Source organism: Lichenostomus cassidix, chromosome 18, assembly GCF_008360975.1.
Source record: "Lichenostomus cassidix isolate B80296 chromosome 18, HeHo_3.0, whole genome shotgun sequence".
Lineage (NCBI taxonomy): Eukaryota > Metazoa > Chordata > Aves > Passeriformes > Meliphagidae > Lichenostomus > Lichenostomus cassidix.
Window position 1 is genome coordinate 5,703,974 of NC_139498.1, and position 13,768 is coordinate 5,717,741.

Below are 13,768 nucleotides of genomic sequence, written 5' to 3' on the forward strand. Positions count from 1 at the left end.
AAATTCTGCTGTATCGTTTCGAACGTCAGGGGTTGAGCCAGACCTGCCTGCTCTGACAGGTGCCCATCCTTGGGCAGAGGAAGATGATGTTGACCATTGCTCAGTGTGGTGCCCAGGCTCTTGCTCAGTCCTGTGGCACAGACCCTGATTCTGTCCATTGGCACTGCAGAAAGGCGCTTAGGGTGTGGTATAGTCAGGATACACCTAAGAGGGGCGGAGGTGCTCGCCAGAACGATCGATACCCATCCAAAAAGAGGAGGATTCATGGCTGAAACCACTGCTCTGGCAAAGGGCACCAAGCCCTGTCACAATGGAGGAAAGGTGGGAGGGGGGGAAGATGCTGGGATGGGAGAAGCCAAGCAGACCCTCTCTTTAGCAGTGAGAGCCCAGGAGCCCCAAAAAACCCCACCAAGGCTAAGCTGCGTCCCCAGGAGCCCTGGCCAGCACTGCTGAGGTTTGGTGCTGGGGTACCTGTTGATTTTAAAATCCCAGAAGGACCCCAGTATGGGACAGGAGGAAGAGATGGATCTAGCACAGGTCAGTGCCCTGCACCCCATCGTTAAGAAAACCCCAGAGGGATGAGCTCCAATGCTCCCCTCCTATTTAGTGCAGGGTCACTAAACTGTTAAAGATATTTTTTCCAGGCAGGCTGGACACTCAGAGATATTTTCAAGGCAAAAGAGAATGTGACGTGAAGTGTTGGCTCAAAACTTCCCCTCCTGAGGATCCAGGACTTCTGTGCTATTCAGGGAAGCTCCTCCTGCAGGACACAGTCTGAGAAGGTCAGGAATGCACCTTGCAAGGGGGAGCAGTAAAGCCAGGCTGGCCTGAGCTTTGCTGGAGTCAGACACAGTCTCTGTGTGACCAGGGGCTCCAGCTGGCTCCAGGTATGCTCCCCACAGAGGCTCCCAGCTCAGCCTGTCAGCGGGCCTGCCAGGAATTACTCATCCTCCCTAATGGGTTATTAAAAAGAAATAAATAATGGGAAGAATTTTACGTGATTTGTATTCCTGGAGTGCTTGTCAGCAGCCCCAAGGAAAGTTTTAAGGGGGCACAATGCAACATGTGCCGAGAGGGAAAGGCAGAGTTTTGTGGGGATTTCCCACCCCCTTCCCCAGCACCAAACCCCACGTCTGGAGGGCAGTGAGCATTCCCTCCCAAACACCACGTGCCAGACTCAGGACGCTGCAGGCAAACATCTCGCAGCTGGCGCTGCTGCCCGTTACCTGTTCTTGCACTCCCAGTTTGCCTTTCTGGATAGAAAAGGGGTTATGAGAGAACAGGGAGTTAAAATCCTTTTGGGATACGAGGGTACCACAAGCTGGACCAGACGGCACCATGGCTAAAGCAGCCTGTGCCCAAAGGGACTGAAACACCAGGATATGAGGGGAAAGGGCTTTTGGGCTGAGGGGAAAGCCAGGCTCCTTGGAAAGGACAGGAGGGGAAGGGAGTGGTGAAGAGAGAGATGAGGTTGGCAGGAGGGTGAGGTTTGGGGTGTGCTGTGCTTCGGAGATCCACGGCTTCCTCGGACCTGAGTGGGACCATTTCACATCCTGTAAGGTGGCATTCCAGCATTCCCACCAGCCTTTCTGGGACACAACACGGTGCAGCTGCTGCCATCCTACCCTGTCCTGCAGAGCACAGGGCTCCCACACACACGTCAACACACACACACCTATCAAAACAGGTTTGATTCCAGGTCCCTTCACTCCTGGGCATCCTCCCCTGCCTGCTGAGGGAGCCTTGGCAGGCACGCCCAGCAATCAGCATCACCATCCACATCCCCAGGGAGCTCCCCAGGATGTGACAGTGTCATGGGGCTGTGGCAGCCCCCTGGGGAGCCTTCCCCAGGGCAGGCATCCAGAAAGGAGCCACATCAGCCACTTAGAAGCGCCCACCTTAATTTACCTGGCCCCCTCTGAGAAGGAAGGGACTTAAAATCAGGGCTGACTCGACAATGAGGGTGACAAGAAGGAAAGAAAAGGCAAAAAACACGTCCAAAACACCCAAATAAACCCCAAAAGGATGACAGCTACTACGATGAGGACAGCAGCACGGTGTGTGACCAGGCACCACGAGAGAGACAAGCACGGTGGCGGTGGGATGTGCTGTACGTACCCCCGACGAGTCGACAGGCAGCTGAATACAGCTTAACTGCCCACTCGCTTCTTCTCGCTTGGAGATCTCCTGAAGGAGAAATGGGGGGAGGGAGGGGGGAAGGAAGGGGAAGGTGGGGTTCAATTTTCACAGTTTCAACAGCAGGACCGAGTGGGGAATCAAAAAACACACGAGAAGAGGCAGGGATGGAGAGGGCGAGGGAGAGGAGGGCAGTGTGTGGCTGTGATGGAGAGCCAGGCAGTGGCTCTTCTCCTCTCAGCACAAGGAAGGAGTGGGAGATCTCAGGTAGAGAGAAGCCCTTTGAAGGGACCAGCCTTACCTTTAAATTAAGTGTTTCGAACAGAGCTTGCTTCAGCTCTTAAGTGATAATTGTGCTAATGAAACACCAGCTAATTATTGAAAACATGATTTCCTTTTTTTTTTTTTTTGGCAGCTGTATAATAGCATCTTTATTTATTATGCCTTCATTAAGCAGCAATGGAGGCTTTTAATGAATGTTTGATTAACACAATATCAGCGCTCTTGCAGGTGAAATACCTAACTTAAAGAGAGACAATCTGCTGTGAGTTCAGATCCCTTCTCAGCCCTGTTAGTGGAGACACCCACTTAAACCAGCAGTTTAAACCAGGGCTCTGCAGGCAGGGGAGCACAGCCCCATCCTGGGAAGCTTTGCCACACATCATTTCACAGCACCAGAAGGTAGTCTTTCCTTGCCCACTTGGAAAGCACACATCCTTTTTCACCTTGCTGTGCTTCCCCTCGCTCAGGGGCAGCTCTCCCGACATTCCTCAGCACTTTCCAGCAGTGTGGCAGTGCCTGGTCCCACCCCATGGGGCCAGAGGAGGTTCCATGCTGAAGCAGGAGGGCACAGATGGTCCCACCAGCCTTATTTCTTGCCTACAGGGCAATGGATCTTTCCTCTGGTTGCTAAATGGTTACAAAACTCATCCCAGCCAAAGCTGGGGTGAAGAGTTTAAGGACTTGCCAGCTATGTGATGGACACTTAACTTAAAGACTTTGCTTGTAACAGAGAGAGACATGGAAAAGCCATCGAAAGGGAAAAGATGGAAACTTTTCCTTTCACAAGGAAAATCCCACTGAAGCCGATAGGAATGCAACAGGCAAGGGATGCAAGAAAAACCATCCAAAATGTCTACTGCAGGAGGAGGGACTGTTCCCTCTGGTGAAAGCCCAGAAGCTGAATGTCCATATTTCCCCAAGGACTCTACCTCCAGAGAGCAGGTAATGACCTGTAGAGAAAAGGATGGAGAGGCTGGAGGACCTGGGGTGCCAGGGAGGGAGGGGGGAACAAAGGAGGGGAAGGATAAAACCCACAAACCAGGACAGATGGGGACAACGGGACACCAACTGGGAGGATTACCAATGGAAGAATATGCCTTGGAGATAATACTATTAGGAGTTCCCTGGGGAGAGGAGCTTTATGCCTGACTAAGAGGAGTCATTCCTTGCTTCAGAGAGAAGTCTCCAAGGCAGGGACCTGAGAGGTCAGGCAGCAATTTCCAGTTAGCAGCTCGATCAAACAGAGTCCCCTGCTCATCTTCCCCACACCAACACCAAGTTCCAGTTCAATCAGGGAATGTGCAGTCAAAAATAACCACGTGGTAAAAAGTCCTGCCTGTGCCTCTTGCATGAGAGAAGCTGGTTACCAAATAAAAGGACAAAACAGGGGAAAAAAAATAAACTCAATCCTGCAAAATATATTGCTCCCTATTTAAAGTTTGGAAGAGGCCCTTTTAGTTTTTCAGCTGCTTACAGTCATCTGCTGCCTGGCAACTGGGGCTGCAAAGCCATGCACTAAAATTAACGAGGTGCTTGTGGATTGAGGAAAGGCACTCAAGGACCTGGGAGATAAAGGCAGCAGCCCCAGGATTATGTTTCAGCCCAGAAATCTGAAGGAGAATGGAAAAAAAACCCAAACCAAAACTACCAAACCAACAAATTCAACTCAGAAGAGTCAAGTGCAGTCACAGGCAGGAGACGCCGGGGTTTGTTTACAGCGAGAGATGATCTCTCTATTAATTCTGCTTAGGAGAGGATCCTCTGTGTGCTGGCTTGCAAAAACCAGAACGTGATCTGTTCACAAAGCTACACACCAGCAAAGCTGAACAAACATAAACCAGCAAGGCCAGACCCGGGGCCTGACCTCCAGAGATATTTGCTCCCTGTCTGCTGCAGGAAACCTGGGTTGAGCTGAGGGATCTCTTGGTGCCATTGCACTTGACTGGAAGAATGTAGGGAACTCAGAATAATGAGGATGTGGAAGGAGGATTATTATTAAAAAGCTATCATCAAAGGCTGAGATATAAAACAGCACTACAATTAGAGTCACAAATTACAGAGTTATGTGTGAGTTTGTTAGAATGTCCATGGCTGGGCAGGGCTGGCAGGCAGGGTTTGATTTTCGGGAGCTGCTCTGCTCCTGGTCCCTGTGCTCACCTCAACACTGGTGTGAGCAACGCTGGCTTCAGGCTGCCCCAGTGCTGCCCCAAATCTCCCTGATTTACACAGCACTTAAAGCACATTTCAGCTCACACAGATACCCTGGAGGTGGCTTAGACCAGCCCAGCACTGCCCTGGCAGAGGAGATGTGAGAGCAGCTGATGGGGCAGCCCTGCTGCAGGAAACAGCCAAGAGCAAATCTGAGGAGTGCTGCAGGCACTTCCCTGACTCCAGGGCAGCCATACCCTCGAGGAGATTATTACTGCAATAAAACCACAACACATTGAGCCAGGACATGACTTTACAGGGAGCTGCACCGTGGCACAGCTGGCCACAAGGCCAAGGATAATTTGCTGCCCAGGGAAGAGGCTCCCTGCAGCAGAGCATGGAAAACTGGGCTGAGGCAAGGAGCAGAGGTGCCAGCCTCCCTCGAGGGATGGGGCTGGCAAAGGGGCTGCTGCATTTAAAGGCTGCATCCTTTCCTCTGCACAGCAGGGCCACCAGGTGATCTCCTGCGCTGGTGACCTTCAAAGATCAATTTGCCAGACTGAACAAAGGTTGGGTTTCCAAGCTGTCACCAGGAGCAGACAAGGAGCTTTGTACCTCTTCTCACTCAGGCAAGGGAACATTTTTGCTATTCGAGAGAACTGGGCAAGGGAACATTTTGCTCTGCAAGAGAACCCGGTGGTGATTGTCCCTGTGGCTGAATGGTGGGGGAATTTACAGACAGAAACAGCTACAACAATAACAATTACAAAAGAAAAGCACCAACATGGAGAGAGAGAGACGATACAAAAAAAAATTTCTTCTTGCTATGTCCTGGTATGACTCCATTAATTTAACTCCAAACTTCAAAAACGGTAAAGATAGTAAAAACAGTTCTGTTCATAGTGTGACAGGATATTATAATACACATGCAACAAATCTTAAATAATATTTAGTCACCCCAGAATGCTTATAAAAATCAGAGGTAGTGTGTAGAAGCACAGCCCATACAAGCAGATCCCAGTGAGGAGTTTTAGGTTATATTTACCTCTCCAACCAACCCCCTGGGCAGGGTGCAAGGGTCTCCTCCTGGTATGGATGTTCTTGAACAGCTGGACAATTTTTGCAGGGAGCAGGTAGGCACCACAAGTCCTCCATTCTGAGGGGGACTAGGTGACATGCACACCCACTCCAAGCTGGACAGTTGGATTGGCAGTAGGATGCCAAAAAGGGTTGAGCTCAAACCTACATGCCCCTCAAAGCCTCCAGCAACCCAGGATATCTCATGGAAGCTCCCATTGGGAGGAAGCAGATGGCAAAGCCCAGGAATCATGTTCTTTAAAATATGCAGAGCATTGCAGGGCTGGAAACTGGAAGAGCTCCATGAATGCATACCATGAAAAAAGATAATCGTGTCACTAATCTCTTACCAGCCTGTGTAAGTTTTCAGGAGGGGCCTTTAATCTGGCTGACAAACACGGTGGAAACTGTTTCAAAGAGATTGTCATAGCAGCGATCCCATCCGCAGTGCCTGACTCACCACTCAATTCCCACTCCTGCATTAATGCTAACAATGCTTTTCATTTAAGCCCTTCATTTAGAGGGTTTGCTGTATTAAATTGCACCATGGCTACAGAAAAGAAAAAAGAGGGAAAAAAAATAAAAAGAAGAAGACCTAATATTTTACCCCACTTTTTTCCCATACCACTTTTGTCAAGGTACTGCTGTCTGCCTCAGAAATCAAATTCCAGGATCTGGAGGCCCTGAAACTTGAGAAGAAAGCAAAGGCACGAGCATGAGGACATTACCTCTGTCTGGAAACCCTCTACCAGGATGGCCACCAGCAGGTTAAAGAGAACGTAATTCCCAAACGTCATGAGAGCGATGAAGTAGAGAGCAGCCCAGGATGAGGTGGATGCCATGCCATTGTAAAGGACCTTGTTCCAGTCTTCCTGGGTCAAAATCTGCAGAGGAAAGGTATGAGGAATATGGGGATGCTGGAGGATAGCATGTTCCATATCCATGCTCTGGATAGGCCACACAAGCACCCTGCTTTTAGGGTATCCATGGTAGCTGTAACCACAGGAGGATAAATCCCTTCTGAGCTGGGAAGAGACAGGACCAGAGGGATTGTGATTCCCAACCACCAGCAAGGACCCTGTGCACATTGCCCTGACTGTCCCCCATGTCCAGGGACAGCCATAAGGGAGGGTAACCTCACACTACTCAGACCTTTCCTTTGGCCAGCCACAATGACCAAAAGCCCTTCACAGTCCCAAGGTTACAGGGCCCAGAGCTGCTAAAACAAAAACTGCACATATCAGCTACAAACCAGATTCCATTATTGGTCAAAACACCACTGCAAATGGTCCTGATCTCCTCTTTCCATCCTTTCCCTTTACATTTACCTTCATCCACCCAGTTCATGCCCTGCAAACACAAGAACCTTCTGCCTAAGCAGCCCCATCTCACCAGGGCTCTGATTTAACCTGGAAAAGAGTCTGGAAACCCCCATAGACCTGAACTTGTGGTTTTGGGTCATCTCCTTTCCACGACATGGAGCCATGGAAATGGCTAAGCCTTGTTGGATGCTTTGGACAACAACCCCAGTCTTTGCAACCCCAAAATGCCCATCAGTTGTGACATTTGCCATTTTGTACCTGGAAAACAGTGACAATGGCCCAGAGCAAGGAGTCGAAGTTCTTCCTGTCGGGCAGTGTGTCACCATCTCGCTCTGAAGCAAACTTGCAGCCAAAGAGGTGCATCCCCAGGATGCTGCAGAGGACAGGACAGGGGCTCAGCAATGGGACCACCACACAAATCAGCAATCAGAAGGGCTGATTGTCTCCTGATTTCACCTGGGCAATGCTTTTTATGTTTTTTTTTTAAAAAGACAGATCGTTTGTTCGCCGAAAAACATGCCTTGAGATCACGCAAACCAGCTGTGAATTTAGGTCAAATCTGTCAAGGAGTTTCAACCAAAAAAGTATGTCTGCTCCTTGTTTTTCTTCTGCTTCATTTTTTGTAAGTCAAAACATTGTCTTTCAACATTTTCTAAACAAAATGTTTTGACTTTCTGTTTTGCAATGACACATTTTCAGGAAAATATGCTTCAATTGAATTAGGAAGACAAAAAGGGTTTCTGTGAAATGCCTGAATAAGACATATCAGGGGACTCGAAACATCTTTTTCAATTTTGACAGGAGTACAGAATACCTTTCATTATGGATAGATACTAAAAGAATAATCTGCTTTTCCCTGCTCTCTGCTAGTAACCTGAATAATCAAATTATTTACAGCTCTACTGAGCACCACAGCTGCAAATGGCAATTTTGGAGTCTTACTGGAAGAAGGAACATTATTCCCTGGAAGAGATTGACTTTCTTCAATTTTCCCAGTGCCTGCATTGCTCAAACACCACAGTTGGCTGTAGAAGGAGAAAGGCTCTTCTCAAAATCTAGACCAAAATCTAAAAATACGGGGCTACGCCAACCCTGTTTCTAACATTTCTACTTGTCTGAAGACGAGGCCATGCAAAAGCACGAGCACCACCACGTCTGACATTTTTTTAGGAACATCATCCTCTCCTTGACAACATTTTTAGCACCAGGCTTTCTGATATTTTGTAAGGAATGGGATTGCTGTCATGGGGTGATGTCAAGGAATCATCCAGCCTTGAAGATTTTCTTTGTAAACCACTTTGCAAGGACAAACCTCCCATTTGGCCAACTGAGAGAATTTAGGGCAGCAAACCACTGCCTGCATTGGCCAGCAATGCTGGGACTGACCATCTCAACCATGTCCTGGATGGACTCTGTCACCTCCTCATCCCACCATGGTAATCCACCTAAAAACCCACAGCACCTCAGGAGGGAGAACTGGAAATTCTCACCTAAAGATGAAGATGAAGAGCATCAGCAACATGCAGAAGGTGGCCACGTTGTCCATGGTCTTCATGAGGACGACGAGCTGGCGTTGCAGGGCTGGCATGAAGCGGACCAGCTTCAGCACCCGCATGAGCCGGAAGGTGCGCAGGACCGAGAGCCCCCCGCCCTGCTGGCCCACGATCTCCCACACACTGAGGAGGACAAAAAGGGTCAGGGTGACAGGAAAAAGCCTAATGCAAAGGTCTGGAGGTGAGGGAGCGAAGGGAAGGTGAATTTGGAGAGAAGAGCGATGGGAAGTGGGCAGAGATGTGCTGCCAGTGCCCGTGGCCATCTGGAGTCTGTCCAGGCTTGCAAAGAGCAGAGCCCCACTTGAGTGTCAAAAATATGCCTGGAAATCAGTGACTGCAGCTGCAGGGGCAATTATAGCCTTTGCATGTGCCAAAAAAACAGAGAGATATTTAATCAGGCACTGGTTCTGCCATTTGGATCCCAGACTGTCCCAGGACATCGGGACTGATAGCTTTCTGCTTCGGCCTCTCTCTAAAATGACCATAAAATAATCCCAAGATATGTATTAGCAATCATGTCTAAATGCATTAATTATAGAGAGAAGTGTAAAGTGTCACGGGAAGGTATTTATGCCAACTCTCCATTACTTTCTGTTTAATTAAACAGCCAAATGAGGAGAAACACACATAAAGAAAGCTCAAGGTTTGTACCTAATCACCACAATGATCCCATCAAAGATGTTGTATGGATTCTTAATGTAGCCAAAAGGACCATAAACAAGGACTTTCAACAGCATCTCCAGGGCAAAGAGGCTTGTGAAGACGATGTTGCTGATCTCCAGGGCATTGGTAAGTTCCTCTGGCTGGGGAAAGAAGAGGAGGAAATAGAGAAAATAAACAGCACAGCTCCATATCCAAAACCACACATGGAAACACAACAAGCCCCAATACCGCAAGTGTGAGAATACTGATGCTAATGGTGTGGTGAGAAAATGGTAAAAACTCGCTCAAAGCCCAGGAGATGGAAGAAAAATACTATCAGAGTGCTTAGGGTTTAGAAATCCATTGTAAATTCAGCAGGTAAATCCAGACATGGACCTCACATTAATCAGAGCTTTAGTACCACCTCAGGAGGTTTAGGCAGGAGTGGCATGTACTGAGGCTTAATGCTTTGACATCCCCCACACCAGCTCTCCTTATGCAGAAGGGAAAGTCAGACCATTTTCTCACATAAATATCCCTTTAGGGCCTGTCTTTTTCTTTATTAGCTCATCAAAAGATTTGAGCTAAGATTTTTCAAAAGCAGAGATCTGAGGTGATTTAACCGGAATGGCTCAAACAAAAAGAAATCTCATTATCAGGAGGTCCCAAATCTGCAACTGAGGAAGGACCTGATCCTGGTGCTCCAGACTGGCAATCTGAAAATATCAGAGGTATGAAAAAATATGGAAGAAAAAAAAAAGAAAAAAAAAAGAAAAAAAAAAGAAAAAAAAAAGAAAAAATAAAACACCCTTAACAAACAGACTCCCGGTAGTCCTGGACCTAAATTAATACCTTTTATGTTTTTTTAGCATGTTTCACAGAGGGTTCCCAACAATGCCTGCAGATGCCCAGCGCTGCGCTTTCCCCGACGGGTGGGCGAGCATTATCGGAAAACATATGGCAGCAGACAAAACCCGGTGGTGTAGTCTGTGTAGGATCACTCAAAGACAGAATCCACATCTCAGATCCCTTCTCCCCGTTTAACCTCAGCACATGGCTGCGTGTTTGGGCCGAGAGGCTTCATTAAAACCTGACTGACATCCCGCTGGCAGATGGCTCTGGGGTCACGTCAGCAGTGCAGGGCTAGCAGTGGGCTGGCACAGCTCACCAAACACCTCACACACAGCGCCTGCTGGGCTACCCTGGGCTGGTTTGGCACTTAACCACCTGTGAGTGGTTTTATGGGCCTGGGCACTGATGGCTTAGCTGGGCTTACCTGGAACAGAGGCCAGATGAGGTTGGGAGAATAAAAAGAGGACAAATTTATTAAAGGCCTTTAGGTACATTTAGGGCAGACAGAGCTCACTCGTGAGGCTACACCCAAAAATGGACACCAAGTCACGAGGTCTCCACATTTTATAACTTCTGTCTATTAACATGTTGGGCCTTAATTCTCCAATTATACCTTCAGGTGATGATGTCAATTACCCCAAGCTTGCTCTCCCCAATTTACTGTTGTTTACATATTTTGGGGCTCTGAGGCAGCAAAAGTGTCCTTGGATTTCCACTCAGAGGAATTGTTTTGGCTAAAGGTGCTGGGAACAGAGGTTTTTAGCATTTTCTTTGAAGCCTAGAACTACATGCCAAACCTACAGACACATGAAGAAGAGAAGCTAAAAATCCTTAAGGTATCAACACCACGGTGGGTTATGGCCAGAGGTGCCCATTCACAGCAGCCATACCACAAGCAGGGGACAATGAGTGGCACATGTTGGTGACTGTGCCTGTCACTGACATGAAACACCTTCAAGGCTGGCCAAAAACCTCTTGTGACAGACCAGCAGCTGCCACACCACGGCATGGACTGTGGGGTTTGACTTGAGGTGACCCCAACACCATGAGACCAGAAGGCTCAGGGGCAGGATTAACACTTGATCTGCATTTTGGAGCCCCAAAACCTGCAGTGACCAAAGGCTTCATAGATACACACTGACAAATGAACAGATAAATCCATGCAGACATTCAACTCTTTGTTTCCAAGAGTTAAACCACCCAGCCCCAGCCTTTGCAACTTCCTCCAGCCCTGTGTGAGGGTAGATAGGGATCCAAATTGGTGTGATGTTGTCTCAGCTTGGCAGTGAATCCCTGTGGACTTGCGCTGATATTGGTGGGAGCTTGTGATGACACAGGATAGCGAAGGGGAAACAGCAGCATTTAAAAGAAAATGTAATAAAAAAGAACACAACTTATACCTCAAACATCCCCGCTGAGGAACAGATCCCTTGGCTAGAGCTTGCCAAACACACCATGCACACAGCCCAAGTCACCTGCTTGCTGATCTACAGCTAAAATACAAATGCTGCAGCTCCTGATATTAAATTCAGCTGTGGTTTAAAGCCGTAATACCTATGGGAGCACTCAGACACTGGGTAATAAATAGGCCAAGAACTTATATGTCAAGCTGCACCTCAGGACAATTTGAAATCGCTGAAAGTCTACATTACTCACAAAAAAATGCCAACTCATTCATGAGTGCCCCAGTGCCGAGGCAGGCTGTGCTGTTATCAGTACGTCAGTGACACGGCTGGGAAGGAGATGTGTTCCTGGAAGCTTTCCTTCTCATCCATCAGCACCACTGAGCTGGCCCTGAAGGCTGATTTCCACCCTCTGTGCTGTGGCCCTGTCAAATCTATCTGGGCACACAGGGCTAAACCCCTTGCCCAACATCTCCTGGAGCCACAGCATCCCTTCCTCGTGGGGCTGACATGGAAAATCCAACAGCCCTGGAAGGGATGACATGCTAATAGCATGGATTAATGAAAATTTGGATTTCATGAGCACCTTCTGGTCAGAGGTGTTGATGGGATGTGCAAATCTGGATGGGAGATGCTGGCAGGGCACAGCTGGGTGATGTGGGGAGGCAGAGGAGAAGCAGAATTTACACTGCAGCTCTGCCAGGACCCCCAGCACCCACTGGAAGGGCCATGACCCCTCAGGCCCATGAAATTTTCCTCCCAGACCACCCAATTCCCATCATCCAATACCCAAATACCCCTGGCACTGGCTTGTGAGGGCTATCAGTCAGCCCTTGCAATGAGGTGATGCTCAGCACCCACAGCAGCACCAAATCTATCTGCCTGCCCCTGCTTCACCTCAAAAAAGCTGCCTGACCCCCCGCTCCTCCTCCACACACTCTTTTCCACTCCTCTTGCAGGAAACAGTTTTTAATATCTGAGACACTGGGCAGACATAATAAAAATGAAGAGTGGGAACTCCTGAACCAGAGGTGAGAATTAATATCAAAAAATCTAAGATTAATGGCCAAAGTGGGTTGAAAGAGAAAGGGAAAACTTCCCTTTTATCCATCCAGGAGAAGAGAAGAATCTCCAGAACAGCCTGGAGCTCTGCTGGGGAGGCCAAGCTGAGCATCTACTGGAAGCGCACCCCAGTCAGACCTGGCTGAAATCAGCCGAGTTATTTTACTTCTGGAAACAACACATCCCTAAAGAGTTGAGATGGGGTGATGCAAATTGCTTGGGGATTTCACAGCCATCTGTGGAGCAGGACAGCTCCCCAAGACCCTCAGTCCCACTCAGGGGTCCCCAGGGCAGCTCATGAGTCCCCTGAAGCAGCTCAACATCCCTTTCAAGGGACACAGAGCTGCAGCTGGTCCATGGGGCATCCCTGCCATGGGCAACACTGGGATTTATTTGTACCAACAGAGGGGGGCTGTGATCATGATCCTGCCCCAGGGAATCCCAGCCAGGCAGTGGGGATTCAGACCCTTCTGAGAATGCCAGCTATGGGATTTTCATTCAGCCACACATGTATATAGATAATAAGATTATTTATAAGATGCTCCTACTCTAGAGAAATCACAAATATGTCTGAGACCTCTTTCCTGAGACATCATTACAGTACAGCAGGAATGTGATTTTCTCTCCCATGGGAATTGAAATTGTCATCCCATCCCAAACAGGAATTCAGGGTTTCAGACTTGGCAAACTAAAACACTGCAGAAAATCTTGCAGGTTCTTCCCTCTGTTTCAGTCCCCATTCCTTTATCCCTTTGCTCTGTACTGCACATCAACCAAAATTAAAAAACATAAAGAAAAGTGAGATTGAATAAGAACATGGAACTTTTTGTCCCCCAACTGTCCAAATGGACATTTCAAACACCTCAGACAACATATTCCAATAAAGTTGGAGGGTTTTTTGAGGCCAGTTCACTGGAACTGCTCCTCTCCCACGAAGAGCTTCAAATGTGATAAACTGCCATTTTCTGACAATAACTGTCTAATCAAAACACTATCGACCAGCTTGAGACATGATGTACCTGAGAGAGTCACTGACTCCTGGCACACAACCAGCTCCACAGATCCTCACTGGGCTGGGAGGAAAAAAGCTGCCAAAATCACTCAGATTTTCTCTCTGAGGGCCACAACACAGCAGCTGCGGGAAGTAACATCCTTCCTTTGACTAAATTATATATTGTGGGGGGAAAAAAACCCTCCAGGACCACCCTAAAAAGGACATTTTTCAGGAAGCAGAACCTGAGGTGCAGAGCCCAGGGTTTCTATGCAGCACAAAGCTTCTGCCCAACACCCC

At 48.3% G+C, this 13,768-nt stretch overlaps 1 protein-coding gene across 18 annotated transcripts in view; it reads right to left on the reverse strand.

The window, feature by feature from the left end:
• Positions 1–13,768, reverse strand: part of CACNA1G (calcium voltage-gated channel subunit alpha1 G) — a 140,763-nt gene that overhangs the window by 54,310 nt on the left and 72,685 nt on the right. For 7 of the 18 annotated variants that reach the window (XM_085077672.1, XM_085077660.1, XM_085077655.1 and 4 more), the window contains exons 11-16: positions 9,170–9,321; positions 8,456–8,641; positions 7,224–7,338; positions 6,372–6,527; positions 2,119–2,187; positions 1,227–1,253 (exon numbers count right to left, since the gene is read on the reverse strand). In XM_085077672.1, the coding sequence (XP_084933798.1) occupies positions 1,227–1,253; positions 2,119–2,187; positions 6,372–6,527; positions 7,224–7,338; positions 8,456–8,641; positions 9,170–9,321 (705 nt within the window). The remainder of the gene's footprint in view (positions 1–1,226; positions 1,254–2,118; positions 2,188–6,371; positions 6,528–7,223; positions 7,339–8,455; positions 8,642–9,169; positions 9,322–13,768) is intronic. The other 11 variants (XM_085077665.1, XM_085077657.1, XM_085077656.1 and 8 more) reach the window with 3 other exon arrangements.